The 16,950-nt window shown below is 42.0% G+C and overlaps 2 protein-coding genes across 3 annotated transcripts in view; both read right to left on the bottom strand.

Annotated features, from left to right (window-relative positions):
* Positions 1–600: 600 nt before the first annotated feature.
* On the bottom strand, positions 601–2,021 carry LOC147327214 (uncharacterized). The gene is made up of 2 exons (XM_086297482.1): positions 1,479–2,021; positions 601–987 (listed from the first exon to the last, which is right to left on the bottom strand). Exons 1-2 carry the CDS (start codon positions 1,770–1,772, stop codon positions 835–837), a joined length of 447 nt encoding a protein of 148 aa, XP_086153608.1. The 5' UTR covers positions 1,773–2,021; the 3' UTR covers positions 601–834.
* A 3,968-nt stretch (positions 2,022–5,989) lies between these two features.
* Positions 5,990–16,950, bottom strand: part of LOC147327215 (voltage-dependent T-type calcium channel subunit alpha-1I-like) — a 179,534-nt gene continuing 168,573 nt past the window's right edge. For both annotated transcript variants that reach the window (XM_086294862.1, XM_086294861.1), the window contains exons 33-36: positions 15,757–15,891; positions 14,239–14,413; positions 11,219–11,433; positions 5,990–9,488 (exon numbers count right to left, since the gene is read on the bottom strand). In XM_086294862.1, coding sequence (XP_086150988.1) covers positions 8,826–9,488; positions 11,219–11,433; positions 14,239–14,413; positions 15,757–15,891 — 1,188 coding nt within the window. In that variant the 3' untranslated portion in view covers positions 5,990–8,825. The remainder of the gene's footprint in view (positions 9,489–11,218; positions 11,434–14,238; positions 14,414–15,756; positions 15,892–16,950) is intronic.

Genomic DNA, 16,950 nt, shown 5'->3' on the forward strand with positions numbered 1-16,950 from the left:
GACACAAGTGGCCCCTTAAAGTTCGTGTGCCTGTAGCGGCTGCCTTCCATGAATAACAAATAAGACTGACTTTGCTCAGAGATGTGACTTTGTTGAACTAGTGCAGTCTTTTTATGTCCTGGGACCAAAGCAATAATATGGAATGAGAAATGTTGGCTTCGCTGACAGCGCATTTGCCTGTTGTCATCACGTACTGTCCTTGTCAAAAGAACGTCCAATCATGTGCCCGTACTGGCTGTACTTTTGAAGTTTGCTTTAATCACAAATGAGAAAGATGGCTTTTATCAACACAGCTATATGTATTATTCTGCTGGGATTTCTTATAAGTGTAATGATTATAGCCGAACTGACCAGAGCTCCTCATGGCTACAGTATGGACAAACATTTTTGTGATGCTTTTGTGAATTTTTCCATCACTGAGATGTGATATTTTCATGTTTTAGCCCCACTTCTGCTTAAGCTTACCAAAAGGTTTTTTGCTTTTTTCAAGTTCTTTGTTGGAAAGAACTTGATTGGCCCACCGAGAGCCTGAAGGAGAAACTTCAGCCCCATTGGACACCTTTGGGATGAACTGAAACAGAGATTGTGAGCCCGGCCCACAAATCCAACAGCAGTGTTGGATGTGCTCTTCTGGATGAGTGGGCAGAAATCCTGCAGAAGAGTAGTCCTGCGTGTGTAATGTGTAGGTGGTTCAGTGCTTTTGTCCATATACTGTATGCTTCTCTAACATTTCATCTTTCACGCTTTAAATTGTAAACGTCTGCAAGGGTGAGGTTTTCCAGCCATGTCCCACCAGGAGGAGGCCCGAGGCAGACCCAGGACACGCTGGAGACATTATATCTCTCGGCTGGCCTGGGAACGCCTTGGTATTCCCCTGGATAAGCTGGAGGAAGTGGCTGGGGAGAGGGAGGTCTGGGCTTCTCTGCTTGGGCTGCTGCCCCCGCGACCCGGCCCCGTGTAGAGGGAAGAAAATGGATGGATGGACATCTGCAAGACAAAAAAGAAAAACTGTAATTCACATAAAATCTTAACTTTAAATGATGGCATGTAATTTTTTGCTTTTATGAAATTATGTATTGGAAATCAGGAAACCAAGAACATCATTATTCTAGCTGACACGAAAAGAAAAAGAATCTGTTTGTCCTTCAAAATGTAGGGGCAGGGTAGAGTTAGGGTTAGCACCTATCACCATTTAAGACCTAAGAGGGGTAATAATCTTGAAATTGGGACACAACAAGCAGCCAGCCAGCTTTTCATTCATTCAAATTAAAGCTGCTAAAAAATTTCCAATGCTTCCTCCATGATGTACTCAGATTTTCTGTTCATTTGCACAGTTTTTGGCCCATTGTTCATGTGAATAAAACTTGTCCCTCAGAGCAGATTAACCCTTCAATACTAATTAAAAGGGTTAACAACATTTCACCCATCGTTGTGTACAGTAAAAATACTTTTTAAGCCGGGTTGGATGTTGTACGCACCGGCTCACTCTTGGTGGCTGCTTGTCGGAGCCTGGGGCTCGCTCGGCCCCTTCGGGGGGTGGGGTGCCCTCGACCTGCGGCTCGGTCACTCTGGCACAGCTGGCTGCCGGCGGAGCTCACGGGCACGTCACTGCAACCCCCCCTGGCTTCTGCTCCGCGGCTGCTGAGTGACCCCTCATCTGGGGCTCTCCTCAGCTCTTTCTGGGATAGTGGCGCGGCTGCCCCTCCGTTGGTCTTCCTTGGTCTCTTGTGTTCTGAGGGCCTCTGGATGTCTGGAATCTTGATCTCCTCCATACCTGCTTCATGGACTGGAGGACGGGGTTGTGCCCCCCACACCCTCTAACAGATCATTACATGTAGGAACCTTTTAAATACAAGCGCGTTCATGCTCACAGGTGTACACACGGGTGCTCACACACACAAACTACACCCTTTTTGGCTCCTACCTCAAGGCACACTGTGCGCTGTTGATCCTACGTGCTGCACAATAACGTTTAATATTTAGCATTTACTGATATATTCACATAGGTCCTCGCGATGATGTTGTTTATTATATTGGTCTTTTTTTGTTTGTTTTCTCTTTTTTTTCTCAACAGGTGATCCAGGTGATTGATATTTGTATTTTTTGTCTGTTTGTTTTGTTGGTTTTTTTGCCCTTTATCACTGTTCCTCTTCCCCGCTGTTTGTCTTTCCCTCTTTCTTTCTCCTCTTTTCTTTTTTCTTTTCTTTGTACCTGTAGGAAACAGGAAACATACAGTGTGATATGCTCTGAGGACCATATCACACTTTTGCTCCAAATCACCTTGGTGCTGTAATCCAGCCATGCCCACAAATGTAAGTGCATTATTCTTCTGACCAAAGAGACATTGTTGTGCATCTTAGTTTAGCTCAACTCCACGTTTGTTGGTATATGAGAAAAGTTTGGCTGCTTTGTTCTCCCACCACCAAGAAATGAGCAGGAAATAGAGTTAGCATTAATTTCCACTGGGGTTTATGTGATAGGAAAGCTGTGTCAAATATATTTCACTAATGACATTTATTTCAGAGTTGGCAGCTCTGTGCTGTAATGACCTGGGCCTGAGCGAGATCTGAGAGGAAAATAAGGATGAAAGGGAGAGAGGCATCAGAGAAAAGAGTGGAGGTGCTTAATGTTGATTTGAATGGAACTGAGGATGGATGGAGGGATGGGGAGTTACATAAGGGGGATACAGAGAATACGTTTTACAGCTGTTTGCAGTCAAAAGTATGAAATGTAACCCGCTGGAGCAAAGAGGCTGTATAAATGTGGGCTTCTTTAAATATTTATACATTTTTATAATTAAATAAGTGGAAAAAAGTAATTGTGACATGTGACAAGCAGATGAAGAACATAACCATGTGATGTAACCATAACCATGTAATCGATCCCCAGTGATTGGAGAGGTGGTACAATGTTACATGGGGCATCATACCTAAGTGCTGTGTCCACATGATGCTGGTAGAAATATTCCACTTTGCGTGTATGCAAGCGCTACATGTGACGTGCACAGATTTAGGGATTTTTTATTTTTTACATCTGAGGGGATTTAGTGAGAGTCTGCCAAATATAAGCAAAATCTAAATGCAAATGCTTCAGTCAGACCAGAAAGTGAAAGCTTTTAGAGCGGCAGTCAGTCCTCTGACTTGAATGTCAGTGAAAATTGATATAAACATGCTGTGCATGCAAGACAGCCTCAAAATAAAACAGAACAGAAAAGATCTGGCACGACCTATATGCAAAAAATACATAAATTAAAAAAAAAAAAAATCAGGATCAGAAGTGAAGTGATAGCATTACTGATTATCTCTTCATCATGGCACCTGTTACTGGGTGGGATATGTTAGGAAGCAACTGAACATTTTGTCCTCAAAGTTGGATGAGCTTGAAGCAGAAAAATGGGCAAGCGTAACGATTTTAGTGAATTTGACAAATGTCAAACTGTGATGCCTGGACAACTGGGTCATCTCTAAACTGGGGTGTTCCTGGTCTTTGATGGCCAGTGTGTATCAAAAGTCATTCAAGAGAGGAACAATGGTAAACCAGCAAAAGGGTCATGAACGGCCAAGGCTCACTGGTGCAGGTGGGGAGCGAAGGCTGACCCATGTGGTCTGATCCAATAGACGAGCTAATGGAGCTCAAACTGCCCAAAATGTGAATGTGGATCTGACAGATTACAGAAAGCATCACAGTTTGTTTCTTAAGATGCTGCAAATGCAGACAAGTCAGGGTACCCATGGTGATGCTGTTTGCCACCTAAAGCACCAACAATGGACTGCAGAGCAACGAAGACAGACCAGGCACCCTTCTGGTTCCATGTCTTTTGCTTAGCTGGGGGACACCAGGATGCACTCTGGGAAAAAGGCAGGCTGTTGGAGGCGTTGTGATGCTTTGGGCAATGTTCTACTGGGAAACCTCGAGTTCTGCCAACCTCGTGGATGTTACGGTCATGGTTCGGGGCAGGATTTTAGGCAGCCGTGTGTGATTAGCACAGGACAATGTGCTTTGACAATGAACCCAAAAACACTTCCAATGGAGTAAAAGCATACCTGGACGGGTCTCCCCAGAGCCTGGACCTTAAAATGATCGAAGCAGCGTGAGATCATCTTGACTGGAACGGAACAAACGCTTCAAAGCTCCAAAGAAGAGCTTTGAATGTCTTTCAAGGATAATGTAGAGCTATTCCTGAAGACTACTTAAAGGAATTACAAGAAAGCTTTCTAAAGAGATATTAGGCAACACTGACTTTAGAATTATACTGACTCTGGTTTGGCTTTATATACTGTAAATGAAAAGGGAAAAAAAAATTTGAGGGGTGGCTCAAAAGTTTTGCACAGTATTGCACATAAATGAAAGACTCAATAAACAGACATTTATTAAACTGGATTAGGTAAGCGTGTCAGCTCTCTGAAGCGCCCATTTCTGTCACGATCCTGGGTCTTATGACCCAGTGTTTTGAGTTTTAGTTCATTTTGATGTTCATAGTGTATGTTTAAGCTTATTAGGTTTCCTATGTTCATTTGCTTATTAGCTCCCACTTGTGTTTTCAACCCCTGTGAAGTCTCCCTTGCCCTTCATGTGTTTCATGTCTGTTGTCTTATGTTGTCATGTCTGCCTCTCATGTTTCCTGTTTTATTTTGAAGAAATCTCGTGTTTTTTATATTTTGGAGCATGTTTTGAGTCCTTTGTTGTACTGTTTCTTGTTTCCCTAGATTTCAGTTATGGTTATCATAGGTTTAGTTCTTTGGCTTTGTAATATGGCTTCCCTGTGTTCAATGTTGTGTCTACTGTGACCTCTTTGTACCATGTTTCTGGTCCCTATAGTCTGTCTTCTCAGTTGCTGTTAAGTTTGCATGTTTAGAGTTCAGTCAGTGTGTTTCCTGTTTTACTTTGAAGGTCCATGTCTCATGTGAGTGTTTCTAGTTTTGCTTCCCTTGTCTCGTCCAGCCTGATTACTCCCAGCTGTGCCCTCCTTCTGTGTCTCATTCCCTTGTTATCCCTCTGTGTATTTAAGCCCTGTGTTTCTCTTTGTCAGTGTCGTAGTCTCCCTCATGCTGTGTGTGATTCTCCCCGTGTCTCCTGGTATACTTTATGATTAGCTTTCCCAGTTTAGTTTTGTATTACCTGTGTTCTATTTTTCCAGCAATTAAAGCTGTGCTTTTGAGTTCAAGTTCTGTCCCCGTGAGTTTGCGTTTGGGTCCTCTCCTGCCTGCCACACAGCCGAAACATGACAGAAGACTACGACCATTACATGGACCCAGCAAACCGCTCTCAGCTATATGAGCGCCGGGAGGCAGCCCTCGCCCAGCTGGAGGAGGAGCTCCGCTGGAAGCCGTGGCGCGCTCCGGATTTTGAGCACATATTCCACGGAACTCGGCTGGCTTTTGGAGGTCCCCGAAGTTGCCAAAAGAAACATGACAATTTCTATTGTGAGTTGACCAACCCACAGGTGTGAGAACAAGGCACGATGACGCTGAACAACAAAGACCAAACAGTTGACCCCGTGACACGCTTTCAACGACAGTCCCCCTCACACGCTGAAGCAGAAATGCTTCATAAATTGTAAAAATCAAAAGAGAAATAAACAGAGATGAATGCAAACACACAAGGTTCAATGGGAAAGTTGGGGATAAAAAACAAAAAGACTTTCTAAATCTTTTAGATAGGTTGTGCATGCAGAGCATTTACAGCGGGTTATTTGTGGTATTAGTACTGCATGACTTATAATACATGCAAATATCAGGTTTTGTTGTTCAAAATAAAGTTAATCAAAACAAACAAATGCAGTTAAACCTCGTGCTAGATCATTCTCCAGATATTATCATCCTTATGAGCACAGTCCCAGACTGACGAACTAAAGAGTGACGCGTGAAAAAGGCTCGCATTAATCGCTGACCCCCTAACCCTAACCTTGAAGAAAGAGAAAGAGAATTCACTCAAACCTCATTTCGAAAGGACAACTTCAGGAGTCGGAGGTTGTTGAAAAGCTATCTCACTTTTATATGACACTAGAATGACATTTTGGAAAACAAAAATAACCTACATGCATTTGGGAAAAAGAAAACCGTGTCGAGGAGATGGAGGGAAAAAAGAGAGAACACACACTCTGGAATACATGAATACATCATCCTTTCAGTGACCTTTGAATCTTGGTGACATTTTATTCGAATACATGAATTCATAAATATAATCTTCTCTCACCATATTGCCTACCTCTATGAATCCCATACATCTAACTGTACATCTACTGTAGCATATTGCATATCTCGATTAGAGGTGGGTAGTCAATAGTCATTTAGTACTCTGGCTTCTTGTGGAAAGGAGATAATAGGATTGGATGGGAGTAAGAAGGGGAATGAAGACAAAGTAGAGAAAGAGATTAAACACCGAGGTTTCTTCTGCCTCTTCTCAAACAGCCACAGAAGCATCCTGCAGTGTTTCGACGCTGACATCTTTGTGTGATATGCGTGTGTGTGTATGTGCTTCAGGATGTGTGTGTGTGCTATATGTGCTGATGCAATGCATGAGGTGCATATAGGTCCACCTGAGGTCTACCTGCTCGGGATTTATTCTATGATGATCATCACAATTTGATAAAATTACAAACATGTGCTCAAACTACATCCACGTGGACCACATTGCTTGTCATAGTATATATTTTTTTTCTACTGTCTTGCTACACTCAAGCAGACCTGAGTCAAATAAACATTTGGGTTTAAAGCAGCAAACAAAACAGTGATTTCCATTTGCTGAATTCCCGCTAATCTGTACACCCACTCTTTAAGAAGAAACCATCCCTTGGGTTTCCCATGCACATGCCAGGCAGCCTGCTCCACTACTGAGAGACTCAGGTACATTTAAAACAGGCGGAAGGATTTAAAGACTGCGTTAAATCTCGTCTGGTTTGCTTCAAATGCCAACACCCGGCCCAGAGAACAGCACGCACGTATAAGACAATAGGTGCTCTTTTGTTTCAGACTGAAACAGGAGTGCTTCTGGGTGACTCAAACGAGGGACGGTCTATTGACGTGTTACCAACCTAGTGATTAGCCCTGCCACAGGGCACTCAAACAAGGGCCTGTACTCGTGACAATAATAGAACTGAAGAGGTGGCTGCGTGTCAGCGGGCTAAGGCTGCGGGTACAAAAGCAGAGCCTATCCAAAGATAGACACTTTGTTCAAAGTACACCTTAACAAGCCTATGCCAGCCAAAAGTTCAAAGTTTTCTTTTTTTTGCTACGTTCACACTCACTACACTTACTACCAACGTTTATACACACACCCAGGACACAGTGCAGTATGACTGATGAGGTTCACTGGAGTCCCGACCAGTTTACTTGAGTGTGGTGTACATCTGGAACATCGCATTAATATTACTTGACCATGTTTTTCCACAATGTTTCAGTTGTTTGTGCGTCCAAACCAGGAGCAGCAGCAGTGCAAACGAGTACCAGCTGTAGGAGGTCAATCGGCTGGATGTGGCATACACTTTCACTGTGCAGACGAGCATCATGTGGATATAAAACATTAATATGGTTGCTGGCCAGAACAGGAACTGTGTGTTGTTGGGGACACTGACTTGTATAGACAGACGGGGCTTTTGGGACTTAGTTATCATCCTGAAAGTTTATCAGATAACCAATCAGATTAACTTCAATTTTTGGAAATCTTCTTTTGTTTTGGTATGACTCAGTATACTTCTATAGGCTCTGATTCAGTGGTCAGCAGGAAGCTGGTGCTTGGAAGTCTTAAAGACATTTAACTTAGCATCCAACTTCCAGTCTTTACATTACTAGCATCAGAGAGGTCTGATTAAGGAATGGATGTGCCATTGTCAAACGTGGTGTTAGGTATAGTAGCAAAAGATTATTTGTCAATTGTATTTGGCCCAGGTCTACACTTAAATACATTTTAGCCCTTTCATGGGTGTGCAGAAAGCAAAAAATACAGAGTCCACTCTGAAAGTGGCCAATGCTTCCATGAATTACCCACACGCATTCTCAGCAGCATTCACAGTCTTCTTCTTTTCAAAGAGGCCATCTGTCACTGTTCAGACTGGCCAGGCTCATTGCTTGTCTTGGTCTCCCTCTTTCTCACAAATGGAGACAGAAGCAGGTACATTCACGCAACTTCAAAATGTTGAAGTTGGAAAAAACAAAACAAAAGACAACTTTTCCATCACCCGCCAAATCTTCCAAAGAAAAAAAAGGTTGATGCTACTATTAGCCATGGACATTACAAAAAAACACGAAAAGAAAACTGTACAAAGTTCAGTTCTTCCTCAAAAGAAGCTTCCGAGTTTGCCATCCGTCCAATTTTGACAACAGGGCTTTTGGACAATGGTTCAGGCCGCATTGAGTAAAGTGAACCCGGTCCTTAGAGAGGATTGAACTTCTTAACAGTTTCGTCTAGAAAACACCGCCTTTGTAATGTTCACAAATCACTGCAATTTTCAGGGCTGTCTCTGTAATGGCTTTCTGAATATTCTCTCAAGATGGCTATAATATAAAACCCAGGATCTGCCACATCTCAAAGGCTCAGTCCTGTTAACACAAAAGCTGAGCTCCTTGACATTATTGTATAGACCTAGCAAAGAGCAATCGTATATCCTGTGTAAGAGAAATGATGCTAAAACTCAGAAGCGACTGGAATCTTTTGAGAAATGACTGATCCTAAACAGAGAGAGAGAGAGAACGAATGATTTAATAAAGACAAGAGAGAATTTCAGATTCCGGTTCACAGGACGTGTATTAAAAATCTCTCCCTGTTCTGTTCAAGGTCCAGAAATGCAAATGGTTAAAGAGTTCCACTACAGAGAGGCAACAAGTGTTTCATCTGTTTTTCCTGGAGCATGTGTCTGCGGTCTGACGCCTGCTTTTCATGCTGAGGCCTGTGATGTCTTGCTCTTCACCTCTTGCCATTCCCTCTGTCAAGGGGTTGGATAAGAAACCATGGACGTGTATGCCATGAAAGTGGTGGCCATCTTTACTCCGGGCAGACAGATTCGTTAGGTCCAGAGACCCTGTGCTGTTGCATTTCTTCACCAGCGGGGGTGCCAAAGAGTCCGGGGTAAACAGTGACGTAAGGGAGAGACTGTTCAGTGTTTCTGACAGGTGCTCGCTGCTGAAGGTTTGACGGCAGTCATCCCGGTTTGTCCCCGTGCCAACATCCTCATCTGACGGGTCCACGGAGTCCTGCTGGGGGCAACCGGGGCTGGTGCTGCCGCCTCTGCTGCTGCTCTGGCTCCTCTGGTGCCTCCGGGTGGCTTGGAGGGTCAAAGGAGTACTGTGTCTCTTTAGTAAAGAGCAGCCCTGGTCTCCTGTAGTCGGTGTCTGGCGTTGCGAGGGGTGGCTGGGGACAGGGCAGAGGTGGGGTGTGGGGAGATCCAGATATCGAGGTGAGGAGACGCTGAAGCTCAGCCCTTCTTCCAGTGCTGCCTGCAGGCTGCCCTCTGAACTGGCTGTGGCCAAAGAGGAGTCACTGTGGGACGGGTGCTGGAAGAGAGGATAAGAATTTAGATAAAAACCAAAAAGAAAAAAAAATAACAAAAACACAGACGAATTTACAGTTACAGCTTAATGCCTTTACACATCGGACACATGTAATCCGTGTGAAAACATCAGGACCAGCTCATCATCGCTTCATGTCAAGATACAAGTTCAGATCCCAAAAATTCTGAATTTCCTGGAGCTATTGTTACCTAGATAACATTGAAGTAAAACACCAATAAAGAAAAGAAAACCAGCTCTTATTGGCTGATGTTACTGTGACCAGTACCTAAGGACAGTTGTGCAACAGGAAAGGAAGGATCTGCCCCGGGACAACAACACATTGGTTTGAACTCATTCTCGGTTAACCAATTTCAGAGAAGTCCTAATAATATGAAACCGTGAAACCACCTCGCTTGTAATTCCCCCTGCTTGAAGGACCCCGCCCTGAGTTTGGGGGAAGCGTTTGTTTAATCCAATATGTCTGTATGCAGGAGGGATTTAGTCATTATTTCTAATCCTGCCAGTACTAAAATAAGAGATTACGAAAAAGCAGAAACATAGTGGCAGGGAGCGAACGCAAAGCAAAGAGGGATAGAGAGGATCACCCAGGAGAGGAGAAAAAGGAAAACAGAAAAGCGACACGGGAGAATGTGAGAAGCGCGAGCCAAGCACAACAGCGAGTGCCGAGTCGGTATCAGGCTCGGGGCTGGCCGGGCTAATTAGCTGAGCGCCGCAAAGCATTACTGTAGCAGCGGAGGATCACAGAGCCACTCAGGCACGAGCTAAACAAACCAAACAGGTAGAGGTGAAAAGAGAAATCTGTCTCCATGGTTACAAAAGGAACAAGAACTAAAATAAGGGCTTTATTTTTCTCCCCCATTCGAGTTTGTTTCACGTAGGAGCCAGCATAGGGGAGGTGTTAGATTCAGTATGGAAGAGAGGCTGGCTTTAATTATGACTAAATAAACTCTCTGGAGTCCCACACTGCAGTAGGACTTCAGTGGAGGGTGGTGATACGTGTATATTCACGATTTGGCGCGCAGTAATTAGATTCTGACTGATAGATCGCAGAAGAGGCTGCTGTGTCACATCTAACTGTGCCACTCCTACTCAAGTGTTGATTTCTAATGAACTAAAGTGATTCCAAGTGTTTATTACACCCACAGCTGTAACAATGTCATCAAATCAATATCTAGGGCCAACATCTAGTGTCACTATATGATATAAGGCAGGGGTGTCAGCCTAGCAAAGACTTCAATCTGGCCTACTGACAAGCTGTCTACCTCTTCATAAAGAGCCATATTGGGTCATGTATTCATGCTAAATTCAAGGAATTCAGTCGTAGATAAACAGCTAAATAACAGAGAAGTTTAAAAAAAATTATGTGAATTAACAAAAACTTTATGAAACATGTAGTTAAACATCTTTCCCCTGACAGAAAGGGGCCCAGGTAAGATCAGTGTGGACTCTACGTATGTGGCCCATGACGTAAAATGAGTTTGACATCCCTGGTGTGATGTGTGTTACAGTTTTCGGTTCCCAGATGTTCTCATTCAGTCTCACAAACACGTCTGCCTCTCAACAACCTCTGCATGACATCGCCGAGCATTGACATAAAGGACACGTTTATACTGCGTTCTATCGTGTCACTGATGTTTTGCACAGCAATGCTGATGTCGTCTGTTCAGCCAGCCATACAGACACAAACGAATCCATTCATCTGCTCGTAATACCTGGGAGCCCAACGGCCTGCTGTTGGCTCTGGGTGAGCGGAGGGACGCCCAGGAGGCTGGGGAGGCCGACCTGGAAGGCCGTCTGTCTCCTGGGCTTACGCTGTTTCCAGGACTGTTTGGATGAGCTGCAGCAGCTGGGTGGAAGAAATCTGCCGGTAGATGCAAGACTGGTGAAGTTTCACGAGCACCTCCACTGCAGCTTCCTCCATCATCATCTGTAAAGGGAAGGCTGCAGTTTAATCCAGCTGTGGCATTGACACTCATATTGCTATCACTTTGTAAGTCTGCCTCTCTCTCTGCATCTTTTATTGTAGAGACAGGAGTGGTAACCACCACAGAGGCAGTTGTGAATACTCGGGAATTGTTCTCTGTCTCTGGATAGATTTAGTCTTTTTCTGTATGATTTCCTGTCCTTGTCTCCTTCATAAGGATGTCAGCCAAAGTGATTCCCCACACTTACTCAGCAGTGTCAGGATTTGTTCCAGTCAATCACTATTTCCTCACAGAAAAGTGACAAAATATTCAATGAATGTTTAGACCGTCTTATCTATGTTTCCACCACATTGCAAACAATCTCTATAAACAAATGTTGACGCATCAATTGCAGAATTTTTACGCAATGAAGGAAACTTTTGTTACTATAATGAGTCATCATGCTGTAGCAGGTTTTGGCTGCATGCAAAAAATCACAGTGGAGAGCAAAAGAATCCTTTTACTGAAGTCCAACCTCAAAACCATCAGACATTTCCTGCAGTTTAGTTTTTTCTAAGCTTTTGTTTGGAACATCGACATTTGTGAACACTGACCAATGGAAGTCTTGGCCTGGATACTCACTGGCTACGCTGCAAGACCCCCCAAAAAGATTTCTACCTTGAGCCAAGGAGGTTATGTTTTTGGTAGCTTTTGTATGTGTGTGCATCATTTTGTCATGCTCGAAGTTTTAAATGAACTCTGATCAAATATTGTGGACGTGTAGAGCAGGGTCATGTTAATATTCCATTAAAACTTGGCTTCATCCACCAAAGTCTTCAAGGTTAAACTTGTGATTAATTGGTCAAAGCTCTAATCTTATAACTTACAAAAGACTATTCTTCTATTGTCAACATAGAAAGTGATGTATAAAGAATTAAAATATATTATCACATATATTTAAATATAGCTCAATTTTCCCACCTTAACATGGACAAAACTTTATATTTTATCTTCACAACCATTTTACAAGTTAGTGATCTGATGGCTCAACGTGTCCTTAATCTAAATGAAGAAGAAACTATTATTTCAGCTTCAGGGTAACGAGCCAAACGACAGAATGTCACACCTCATTGTACATTCTGCTAACACCACCATGTGGGGTTAAGTATCTGATGGTAATCTTTGTTCGGAAATTAAATTCTGAACACCTCATTCAGGGCACCTCTTTTCTTACTTAATTAAAAATGTTATTGCACCATATTATAAGAAAAATGAACAAAAAGACATTAATACAGTTAGTACAATGAACTGTTCAAAGTTAAAAGTTATCAGGAAGCAATATATATATATATATGTATATATATATATATATATATATATATAGATAAAGTATATAGATAAAGTTGCTTTTTGTCTGTTCTGCAAACACAATTTTTACATTTTCAAGATAGATGAGAGTTTCTCACAGGGATATATCGTCTTGAAATTAAAGTTGTAACGGGATTCTATTTCAAATTAGACCTTGAGCATCCAAACATCACAGACATATTTGGAAAAATTAAAGGTGGAGTGAAAACATTTCATCTCCCAATCTGAGCATTTAGGAATAAATATTTTAAATAAGTAAGTAAGAGGGTTAATAATTAATGGAATGGACCCTCTGAGTTAGTATGTCTGTTCTGGTGATGGCAGTTATGTTACAGGGGGTGTTCAATGTTGAATTGCACCTTAACTTGTCATTCATTAGCATATCTGTCTGCCTTATGTCTGGCTTCATCGATCACTTCTTTAACTGCAGTGGAAGTCGATCAACTATGCAGGATGTGAGAGATGTCGAGTAAAAAAGTCTTACTTTTCTATAAATGTTAACATCAATGCCAAAGTCATGTCTTAATGAAATCATAGTGGTTGATACCAATGAGGGTCAGAAAGAGCACAGATAAGTGTGATAAAGGAAGCTCATATGTCCGTTGATTTTACTCTTTATTTTTTGCTTTGTGTTTTGTGTGTATGAAAGATTACATTGAACCATTTGGATGAAAAACAATCTACAAAGGTAGGATTTACAGAACGATTATTTTTTAGACTATGCTTGGCAGTCTCTTATTTAATAAATGAAAACTATTAACAGAAATTAACAGAAAGGTTTTTTTTGCAACTTTGATCTTTTTTGGTGGTAGAGATGCATTACCACTCACTTTCTCTCTCTCAAGGTGTTTATCACTTTACGTGTAAAAGAACAAATATTTTTTGAAAAACTGCTGTGATGTAAAAGCGCACCTCCCTGAATTCCCAGTGCTTCCCGTTGTGCAGCTACTCAGTCAGAATTACAGAGTAACTGCTTTATCTATTTACAGCACTGCTGCACAAAGTTGAACATTTTTAAAGAAGCAGTCAATAATTTTGTAACGCGCCATGAAGGACTGCAGTCTTGTTTCACGGCGTAAACAGCATGAGCAAATTTGCGGTCGATAGCACGGAGCAGGTGGAATGAAAAGTTAGAGATGAGCATCTTGTTGCCTGCAGCTCTTCACAGGCAGCTCAGCGTTGCTGCTTCTTGTTATTTTATAAAACCCCTGAAACTTTTAAAACGAATCCACAGTTTACATACAGAAAAAAATGATAAAAATACAGAAAATAAAGGCAAATATTTGACAAGTGATGAGTTGTAACTACACATACAGTACAGTGTACTTTAAATAATTTGGAAATCATGAAGCCAGTAGATTTTACCACTGAGTATATCACACATGTAGTCACTTTGAAGGACACTACGAGCTACATGCAGCTTCCTTGATCTTGCGCTGTCATCTTGTTTATGCCAGTACCTTTGTCATGTGCAGGGCTTTTCTGCTCCGGTGAGGCAGGATTGCACTGATGATGGATGCCCACTTCAAACAGCCCCTGAACACCCTCCTCGCTTCCTGAGCTGGAGGGACGAAGCCCTCTGTAACCCGCCTGTCTGGGCAACTCTTCCGAACTGCGGGAGTCACTGCTGCCCCTCTGAAAGAAAGATGAAGAAAATAAGAGCAGAATTTGAAAGGAGAAGATTGACTGAAAGTGGAGATGGGAAAAAATTACCTAGAAAGAATAAATATCCAGGCGCACTGATGTTCACTGGAGCAAGAGAGACACCAAACTGAGGAGTTTCATTTCACCTTATCATAATGGAAATCTGAGTAGCATTTGTTTTTCAGTTTCAAAAAGCTCCCTTTTCATATCCCATCTATACAAGTCTGATTAAAATTGGAGGTGGTTAAAAGAAAGTAACGGCAGGCTTCAAAGCTTCAAATTGCTTGGCTGTTGTTGTTGGTTGTAAACTGGATCAAATGAGCTGGCCTTCAATACCACAGGGATGAAACAGACCAGGTGGAACGTCGGTGAGCTGAGAGCGAAGCATTCATGTGATGATGGAGATATAAAAGACATGCTCACGAACTCACACACACACACACACACAGGAAAACATACGTACAAACACTCATGTGCCCATGTCAAAAGCACAGTGCGAGGCATGTGTTTTAATTAGGCAGTAAAGAATGTAAATAGTCATTAATAATGATTAGCAAGACCTAAGGGCTATGATGACATGATTTTACCTGTGTGTGTGTGTAGGCATGAGTGATTAGAGCTAATGTTCATTTCTGTCCCACTTATCAGGGTTAATTTCATGGTTGCTAGCATCAGCAAATAGATGTTTTTCCTTACTGATCGCCTTGGCCAAGAAAAACATTTTAAATAACTCCTTTAGCACCATAGCAAGGATAAACTTGAAGATAGAAAAGAGACATGAAATAAACGTCGACATATCAAAACAGACAAGTTGAACATGTGCAGGCTCAGCTATCACTTTCAGATTAGCAAGAAAATACTAGTAACTTTAAACAGCCAACACGCTTTTCATTAATATTTCTAATCCTCTGTACACATTGATAGATAAATATGTCACACAGTGCTCACACCTTTAAACTCACTTGATTTTTTTGCTTTGAATATTTTTTAATATGCTTCTTTTGAAAATCAAGATGTAGGCTTGCTTTTCTGAGATCATTAACAGCTTAAAAAAGATATGTGTTCCTCACAGGACGCAGACTATGAATGTGATTTTACAGAATATAATGCATTACTCTAGATTAAACTGAGTATACAGTTTGAAATGAGCTTACCAGTACTGTTAATCCCAAAAATATGTAAAGGGAACCGTCTCAGCTTGACTTTCTGTAAGAGTCACCACACTACTGGTGTGTTTGTGTATTACTTGTGTATCATGTGTTTAATACAAGTGGGAGAGATGCAAGCAAGCACAGAATATGTTCATATGTGTTGGTGTGTAAGTGTGAGAATACCTGGCTGTCTCTGACCAGCAGCTGGTAGCTGCTGTTTTCATCCAAACTCAGGTCATCAGGCAGAGCTGGAGACGATGACTTGTCGGACAGCTGCTCTGACATCAGCGATGCCTGCTCCACCTCTGCCAGTCGGACCTGTACCACAAATACACAGTAGCCAATCATGTTGAAGCTGAAATTTGACAACAGGATGTGAAATGATGAAGCCAAAAGCCAGCAGCAACTGCCCCCCGTACATACAGGCTTTGGAAATTCTAGCATTGCTAACATTAGCTTGTAGCATTCCATGGTAGTCTAAACATACTTGCCAACCTTGAGACCTCAGAATTAGGGAGACATTCAAAATCATTTGTTCCTGATTTACTCAGGAACAAATGAAACACTGAAAAAAGTCAAACAATAACATTTTTAGGTTATCTAAGTGACTTATATATATCATGTTTAACCTGAGTAGCGAAAGACCGCGGGGGTTTGAAAACGATGTGCCGGGAGTTCACTGTTCTCCCCGGCTCAGATATTTGAAGTTTACACAGCTACATTCTCGCCTGAAAATATGCTACAAGTTTATTTTGCGACCCAGAAAGAGTAATATGAGTAATATTAAAACTAAGTAGCTGCCGCTATTGTTGGAAACTGGAATTGGCTGGGCCGCGCTATGAATTCTGGCATGTGTTTTTTTATTTTTGTTGTCCGGGTTGAAAACCAGGAGAAATTCGGGAGAATGGTGGCTCCGAGAGATTTACGGGAGGGGCACTGAAATTTGGGATTATCCCGGAAAAATTGGGAGGGTTGGCATGTATGAGTCTAAACAGAATCGACTAGCATGGAATGCTACCAGCTAATGTTAGCTTCTCAGTAAAAAAAAACTAAACAAAAACAAAAAAAGTCATTGTCAGTCAATACTGCCCTTAAAATATCCACAAACCCATGAGTAATGTCACAGTGGTTGTGCCCATCTTTTATATACAGTTTTTAGTTTAAAGGTGACTTGGATATGAGTGAAATGTAGAAACAGTATCTAAAGCACACAGGCGTCACACCACTGTGACTTATACAATGACTTACACTCCTACACGCATACATACATGTACACACGTACACACTTGCATGAAATGAAACTCATACCCTGCAGATTATATATATCAAATACAAAGAATAACCTCAGCTGAAACTGGTGTTTGTTCTCATGTGTGA

Source organism: Aulonocara sp. 'chitande type north' Nkhata Bay, linkage group LG6 (genome assembly GCF_057382095.1).
Source record: "Aulonocara sp. 'chitande type north' Nkhata Bay isolate Kocher_YH1m ecotype deep benthic linkage group LG6, A_spYH_male_GT1.1, whole genome shotgun sequence".
Lineage (NCBI taxonomy): Eukaryota > Metazoa > Chordata > Actinopteri > Cichliformes > Cichlidae > Aulonocara > Aulonocara sp. 'chitande type north' Nkhata Bay.

What these genes read in the sequence shown, in the direction of transcription:
- LOC147327214 (XM_086297482.1), bottom strand. Translation starts at nt 1,772, where the DNA reads ATGGAGGAGATCAAGATTCCAGACATCCAGAGGCCCTCAGAACACAAG. An exon ending in CAGCCACCAAGAGTGAGCCG is followed by an intron (nt 988 to 1,478) that starts GTGCGTACAACA and finishes TTTGTCTTGCAG; the next exon opens with ATGTCCATCCATCCATTTTC.